The following is a 7,817-nucleotide window of genomic DNA, read 5'->3' as shown; positions in this document are numbered from 1 at the left end:
CGCAAGAGATGCCAGCTCCACTACCTACACCTGCTCGTTCCTTCCGGCTCAAGTGATGATAACAGAAAAGCGAAGCGTGTGGTCCTCGACCTCCTCGAGTGAGTGACCAACTGCACCATGATACGGGAATTCCCGATGATTATCACTGCGTCGTTGGTGTTGGGCTTGGGTCGAGTCCCTTTCGATTCGGTACGAGTGTCTGTCTGGAGGGACAGTCCTCGGATAGAATCATGGCAGTGTAATCACTCTCAGGTGAAGGGTCAACGTCCAGTAATGGGTTGCTTTGCTGGTGTTGGATCTGACGATCTCTGATCCGATCCCAGATTAGATTCCAAATGAACGACACGAGGTCAGGGTTAGAATACACTTTCCTTTTGTCTCAATTTTTACATGATGAATGAAATGACGAGCTGTCGGCCAAAGAATGGGAGCAAGGATTTGCATCATACGAGTAGTACACTGCCATCATCAATCAATCAATCAATACACCGCAACACCTCCTATTTGCAGCAGGAGGAGAAATGAATGTACACTGCTGCGGCAAACCCCCCACACTTTTGTGGGCGGCAAGGCAGACAAATGAGTGTATGGCGGGTGGACACGGGGAGTAGCTTGAGCCTTTTCGGCTTTGATGTGCTGTACTCATGCTTCCAAAGAGAATTGGGGTCAACTTGAGGCCTCCTTGACCTTGAGAGGTCAGGTCAGCATTCGTCTAGCGATACAGCTTTGGAGGCGTCGAGATAATTCAGTCGGCAGGTGCCTAGGAGGAACTCCGGGAGCTCTTCTTGCGTGTTGCCCTGCATGAGGCAAGGAAGAAACCATGCTTGTTCATCACATCTGTTCTCGATCTTGAGTAGAACAAGACAATTTGGTAAAATTATCCGACGGCGATTACCTGTACCAAGAAGGCCATCTCAATCACCAGGTTGTTCAAGTACCCGAGCACAAGGCTCACCACACCTCGTGCCACTGTTGACGAGCCTATATCAACTCCAAGCTGAAAAGGTTGCATTTCAAAATGTTGAGAACCTGAATATCGCAATTGTACGTACTGGCACTAAACATACTCTCATTAGATCATAATAAGCTATAATGTTAGGAGATAAACCTAAGCCAATTAGTGTTTGGTGACCGCAATGGACCGTTTGACCTATCTTATGGTTAATGAAGACTCATAAACCAAATTAACAGTTAGCTTCCCATAATGGTCCAGTCAGATTTTGGTCCATGGAGAACATGAACTAAAAAAGGTAAACGATAAATAATATTGACAAAGTAAAGCAATCCTTACTACTCCCTCCGTTCCTAAATATAAGTCTTTGTAGAAATTTCACTATGAACTACATAGTGAGCAAAATGAGTGAGTCTACACTCTAAAATGCATCTATATACATCCGTATCTGATCCATAATGAAATCTCTACAAAGACTTATATTTTGGAACGGAGGAAGTACGTGACTGCACCCGTTCAAAGAAAACATAGCTGATAGACTGTTTCCTGAATACATAAGTATGCAAAAAATATGCCAGCTATGCTGATCTCTGGATAATGGCATGCATAGATGTTACCTCCAAATAGTTGCTTCCACGGAAATAATTGATTTCTAGTGCTTGACCAACCAAACAAGCTTTCTTGCCCACACTCTGCTTCACAATCCAAGATCCCTGAAATGACACATTCCGAATTTCCAATCGTAAACCATCGCGGCTTTCTGATTAACACCAATCAAGAGTTGTAGGAGAAAGGTACCTTTGAGATATAAGGGATGAGTTTGAACCTTGAGTTTCTGAATGTATCATCTCCATTTACAAATCTTTCAAGTAGAGGAACCTTTTCCAATGGGGTATCCATCATATAATACAAAGCTAAGCTGTACGTGGTAGAACCAGGAACCTGTATACCAACCAGGGTTATAAGTAAAAAGGCAAGGTCTACATGCACACTTATGAAGCCTCAATACATTCATAAAGCCGAAGAAATCTCACCTGTATATTTACAATGAAGAAAAATTTGCTGCCTCCTTGTGCTGCATATTTCTGCAATAAAATTCATTGCGAACTTTAATTTTTGTTCCTTCCCATTTGAAGGCAAAATTACTGACTTCAGCAGAAGATACCTGGACTAGTCCGCCAGGACGACCAGCAAGATCATCCTCACGCTTATCAGATTTTATCCAGTCAGCACCAACCATTTGCATCAGTGTATTCTCTGCTTTGATCTGTCAAAGTTACAGATAATTTCATCATTATGGATGGTGAAGCACACGAACCCTGACTATCAATATGCTGACTAGATTAACTAAACATGGCTATCATTGTAACATACAGGATCCCTTATTTCCTGCAGAACAAAGACATGTATCCTAGCCTACTGAATTAGAATAATATCACAGTACTAAGCCACCTTTTGACGATCAAGCAAATAGGATTCTCCCCGTATTAAGAATGTTGTCGGGTCTGTCATTGACCAACTAGAAGGCATTGTACAGCTAGAATCTTTTGGGAGAGTATGTCCATAGTAACATGGTCCATTATCAGCATCTGCAGCTCCCTGTAAATCAACGTACCCTCTCTTTTGAACTAGAATATAGGAAATGAGAAACAAGTAGTTAGAAACAAAAATAAATGAAAATACTGAAAAATGTACATCAGCCGTAACACACCTGCAAGATCATGCAACTTCCGTACAAAGACAGCAGCACTGGATAATTTAGCATGTCGTTGGTCCTGCCAAATATTAGACACATGGAATGTAAAAAAACAATCTTGGAGTTCTGCCCTAGTTCTCTGAATTATGCCAAGACCATGTCATCGTCATTTCTTGTAATTAAATTGTGGCCCTTGCCTATGACTACGTTGTTTTAATTTTTGTAAGCCGAATATAAGTTGTTTCACCTTTCCAACTATGATCAAATCGTGTCATGCTACCACTATGGCATAGGAAAGAATAATAGGTTCATACAATCAAGGAAACTGTACGTTAGTTACTGGCTGACCAGGGTTTTGCAACATATCTGAGAGAAACCTTCCTGCTTCTTTTTGTTACTAAAGGGAAAGGGAGAAATCACATTATGGGCTAAGGTACACACGTTACACTCATTGTGATAATGCAACAGCTGAATAATTGAAAAGTATGGACAATTTTCTGCATATTGCAATGTTGTTAACCTTCACATATGAACGCCACAGGGGTAACGCATATTTAATATGGTCAGGCACACAACAATCTACAAACCGCAATTCTAGAAAGATGGAAATGAACTATTATCTTAATCAATAAGAACAGTATTTATTTATTTATTTATTTATTTGCTCCTTTTGCTGCCGTCTTTTATTTCTAATTTCTTTTTTCTTTTGTTAGCCTGGGTACTTTTGGCTTGTGTTGCCGCTTGTAAGCTTTGTGTCATCTTGACGTCTCCTCTAATACAAAATCACACATTTAGGTGTGTTTTCAAGAAAAAAAAGGTTCTATGTAAAGAACTCACCGCAGCATGTGTGCTCTCATCAGAAGACCACATGGCTTCTCTCTGATCATATTCTGATTCATCTGGGACATCAAAGAACTCATCCGTTGCATCATTAAGTTGAACAAGGGAACCAGTACTGCTTAAGTGCCGGTTAGAACCACCCTGTGGTCCTTCTACAGGACCCTCAAGTCTTTCACACTCATTTGCTGACTGCATTTCTATTTTTGTCCGCTCGTTTCCACCCTGCGGCAGTCCCATATCCCTCATCAGCTCACCCGATGAGAATTCCATACAAGCGCAGTTTCCATTTTTTGCTCGGAATAATTCTCGTAGGGCTGCAAACAAATGTTTAGCTTACTGAACACTGGGACAACGTTGATAACCACAACAAGCAATGAATAATTAATCTTTCACGAGACATGCCTGCTACTCTTCCTAGCATACGTATGGTGATGTATTTTGCGGATGAGGTAAGGAGATATGACTTCCAGAATTTCCAGTCTATAGCAAGCATATGCTTCACAACTGATTGTCTTCCTTGGCTAACTGGTGATATTACATATCCTCCACCTATTATTCATAGAATCATATCTTAGTCCATGATAAACAAACGATAACAATCAGTTTTTATGCTGAAAATAAAGCATACATTACTTTTAAGACATGCACGGATGTAGCCTTTCTCAGGACTGCATCTGTTGTGGAAAACAGAGTGGTACAGGATAACTGAAAAATCAAGAGAAGTGTCAGGTCTAGATCATGGCAAGCTGATTATTTATCATTTAAAAAAAAAATTGTACCATAAGTTCCATCGTCTTCTCTCCTCCAATATCGTCTAAGTAATAGATCTCTCTTTCTCATTCCCCTGAAAACTAAATATCATATATACTATTATAACTTAACGATAAAGTGTGCATACAGAAAGCAGGATGGATCCAGCATCAGACCATGGTAGCCAGTCCCCTCTTAATTTCTTGTGGATTATGTCTGAATGTCCATCTAGATGCTCAACCACCCTTCCTTCCCGCAGACAGAAGTCCCACCTACAAGAACTCTCACTGGTTGATTGGTGCAAAACGAAATGCATTCACATAGATATTCATGTAAATAATGCTATGCATTTAGTGACATGCCGTGCAGAGTCTAAATTTTGGTCAGGAAGATAGCAAAACAGAAAAATCAAGTGCAATATATTGCTGGTTTTCAAGGCAGTATCATATGCTGGTTTTGTTAAACAGGAAACATATATCTTACTCGGATCTTGATTGACCAAGAGACATTAAAGTCTGGAAGATATCCTCAGAATTTGCATCAACGACACCAACTGCCATTATAGCTGGATGATCATCCCAATACTGGGTAAACAGGCAAAATCACAGTGAATTTAACAGCCCGTCCACAAAATATATTGTCGACAACGAGAATTACCTTCCCACGTGAGCCACCATCCTTTGCCTCAGTAAACAAACGTAATCCTAAATATAAGGAAATCGGAAGTTAGCAGAAAGTTCCATGATAACTAGCTTGCTTGTTTGCCCACACAAATGTGCAGCAAGCTAAGTTGATAATGTGGTATCTGTATTACATCTCTGATACAATGATACCAATCATATAACTAAGTTTGATAATGTAAACAAGAACGCGTGATGTATGATTTTTTTTTAAAGAAAGATACTCCGAATTGCACGTACAGCTCGATCTGGTTTTCCTGATTCGTACATCTGTGTTGGGAAACAACTTCAACCTACTCCACTTTGATATACGAAGAAATACATATCCAATATTTTCTATTTTGGCTACATATGTTATTGCAGTATAATATGAGATAAAGATTTCTGAATTTTTTCAAGAGAGAAGTGAATTACTAATAGAATGATTGTGTTGTGTTTTGGAAGATGATCAGGTTATGCCACTTGTGGTTAATTGATCATACGGTATTTGGAAGGTAATACTAGTTACATTATGTAGTGTTTGAACTTAAGGTTATATGCTCTCTACCTACAAAGAATAGGAGTCACAACTCATGACAGACGAGATTTTGTTACTTGTATAGCAGTCCTATAGTAAGCTATTGAGCTGTGCATCTAAGCTATTGAACTGTGCATCTATACCATGCTAATCGAATCTGCTCTCCTACCTTCAAAGAATTAAGTTTGGATATTTCTTGTTTGTACAATTACTACATGTCCAGCCTGCTTGTTAGAAATAATCGGCTCCTCTTCTTAAGAAATTTGTGCTGAGACTATTTTCAAAATTCAAGTCCAACTATCCAAGTATACATAGACGATTTGTCATGTGGACTAGGAAGGCCGGAAGGGGAATTTAATTTTTGCTTTGATACCTGTCAGATTGCTGCTTTCTTGATTCATCCTTTAATCTATTAGAAGGCAGCTTCTTCAATAAAGCATAACTCGATCATCTTTGACAACTCCCAGCTCAACTTAGCTCGCCTACTTGACACGATCGAGACGGAAGCCAGGCAATGGGCGATGGCGGGTGCGAGAGGTCTAGGCGCTCTGCTTCTGGTTATGCCAGTGTCTATGGACTAGGGGTTTCATGTAGTAATCACCGGGTGTTGCTGTTCTTAGGGCTTGTACAAACTCTTCTTTCTACCAAAGCATCAAAATGCAAGGCCTTTGCTTTTCTAGAAAAAATATTACCCCCCCCCCCCCCCTCAACAGACACACATTTCTACCATTAATCCATCTTAATCTTCCCATAGTGAAAGTTAGCCAACGATCTGTAACTTTCTAAACCGTCTCCTCCTACCCCCCCCCCCCCCCCCCCTAAATAGCCTCTAATCAGTACTGGATGAAGGTTCCACACAATGTACTGCTGCAGTAATCTTGGGCTCCCTTCCCCAGTGCATCAAATCTCTACCTGTCTGTTCTCTTGGCTAGGAGGTGCTTCAATCTTTATTTATTAAAGGGTGTATGTGCAATGAATTCTGGTGTTACTTCTAAATTGCAAAAGCTATTTGTATTTTGTATTCCTAATATGAGAGAATAGAGTTAGTGATTGTCTAAATTTGTTGGTACCTTTTAAGCCGCATCATTAAAATATGGACCAAAAATATTTTGGAAAGAGGTCGCAGGCTCCCTCCCTCCCCCGCCGCCATCCGCGAGGCTCGGGGAGGGCTTCAGATCTCCGCCGCTGCACCCCCCCTCCTCCTCCCTCCTCCTCCCTCGCCGCCAAGGGGCGCGGTCGGGCGAAGCCCGGTCGTCGCCGGCGGCGCGGCTCCTTCGTCCCCCGCGCATGTGGTGTGGCGCGGGTCAGATCTCGCGGGCGGGGTGTGGTGCTCGATGCCGAGCGTGGCGGCGCGACGGCGCTCCATAGCAGGCCGGCGATGGTGGCGTGGCGACGGGCAGCGGGCGGCATGGTGGTGGTGTGGGCCGGTGGTGGCGTCGGTGGCGGTGCTTCCGGCAGCGCCTTGGTGTCACGTCCGGCGCCGCGGGTCATGGTTGACCGGGTCGCGGGCGGCCCTCTCGCCATGTCTCTGGTGGGGGGCGGCACGGCAGCAGAGGTGGTGGGCTGCTCCCACCCAGTCGGGCCCTCGCGACTAGGTGGCGGCGCTCGGCTCGGGAGGATCCCTTGGTGGCGTCTCTAGGCGGCGGCGACGACAGCTCGGCCACCCTCCCTCTCCAGCATCTGGCGGTGGCCAGTGCCTCCTGGTGTTCTGGGCCTTCGACGCGGGGGCGGAACACGGTTCCGGGGGGGAGATGGAGCCGATACGGGCGTCGGTCGTGGCCATGGGCCACTTCTCCGCCTTCCCCTTCCCCCGGTCGATGTGGTTGCGGCCCTTCTCGAGGCAGATTGGCCGCCGGCGGTTCTAGAGGTGGTTGGGGTCGCGGATCTGTGCAAAGTCGTGGCCTTTGGCAGCTTCAGGGTGGTCTCATGGCGGGGCGGCGGCCCTGGCGGTGGGAGTCGCGTTGGTCGTGGGCGGATTGCGCGGCTCGGATGCTGGCAGGCAACCATGGCCGCTCGGGTGGCATGGCTGCGGGTGTTGGCGGGCCGGGGTGGCGGCGGAGGATTTGAAGCACCGGGGTACATCACCTACCCAGTCTGTGCACAAATAGACGGTGACGGCGTCCGTGGACGTCGTGTGCCTCCTTGCAGGCTCCGTCGTGATGCTTCTACTCCTTCCATCTTACTCCAGGCGAAAACTTGATATTCGGATCGGACGGTAGTGACGTTCGTGGTCGTGCCCTTCCTGGAGGCACCGTCTTGGAGTCCTCGGTCCGGCATGTCCGTCGCTCATCCTCCCGGACGATCGCTCCTCGTGATGGTGGTCTCTGTCGGCTCTAAGCGGACCCGTTTTGCTCATCTTTTAGGTACTTTGTAGTCGTTGAG

The 7,817-nt window shown here is 44.8% G+C and overlaps 1 protein-coding gene across 1 annotated transcript in view; it reads right to left on the bottom strand.

The window, feature by feature from the left end:
- Nucleotides 1-353: 353 nt before the first annotated feature.
- The window catches only part of LOC109751089 (protein ENHANCED DISEASE RESISTANCE 2), an 11,710-nt gene continuing 4,246 nt past the window's right edge, over nucleotides 354-7,817 (bottom strand). The window contains exons 7-21 of the mRNA XM_073505940.1: nucleotides 4,896-4,942; nucleotides 4,722-4,822; nucleotides 4,415-4,510; nucleotides 4,268-4,332; nucleotides 4,122-4,193; nucleotides 3,891-4,037; nucleotides 3,486-3,802; nucleotides 2,664-2,727; nucleotides 2,405-2,580; nucleotides 2,118-2,219; nucleotides 1,987-2,037; nucleotides 1,751-1,894; nucleotides 1,570-1,665; nucleotides 896-997; nucleotides 354-797 (exon numbers count right to left, since the gene is read on the bottom strand). Of these exons, the coding sequence (XP_073362041.1) occupies nucleotides 702-797; nucleotides 896-997; nucleotides 1,570-1,665; nucleotides 1,751-1,894; nucleotides 1,987-2,037; nucleotides 2,118-2,219; nucleotides 2,405-2,580; nucleotides 2,664-2,727; nucleotides 3,486-3,802; nucleotides 3,891-4,037; nucleotides 4,122-4,193; nucleotides 4,268-4,332; nucleotides 4,415-4,510; nucleotides 4,722-4,822; nucleotides 4,896-4,942 (1,676 nt within the window). The 3' untranslated portion in view covers nucleotides 354-701. The remainder of the gene's footprint in view (nucleotides 798-895; nucleotides 998-1,569; nucleotides 1,666-1,750; nucleotides 1,895-1,986; nucleotides 2,038-2,117; nucleotides 2,220-2,404; nucleotides 2,581-2,663; nucleotides 2,728-3,485; nucleotides 3,803-3,890; nucleotides 4,038-4,121; nucleotides 4,194-4,267; nucleotides 4,333-4,414; nucleotides 4,511-4,721; nucleotides 4,823-4,895; nucleotides 4,943-7,817) is intronic.

This window comes from Aegilops tauschii, chromosome 1, assembly GCF_002575655.3.
Source record: "Aegilops tauschii subsp. strangulata cultivar AL8/78 chromosome 1, Aet v6.0, whole genome shotgun sequence".
Taxonomy (NCBI): Eukaryota; Viridiplantae; Streptophyta; class Magnoliopsida; order Poales; family Poaceae; genus Aegilops; species Aegilops tauschii.
Note: the sequence above shows the minus strand (reverse complement) of the source record. Positions and strands in the feature narration are given on the sequence as shown.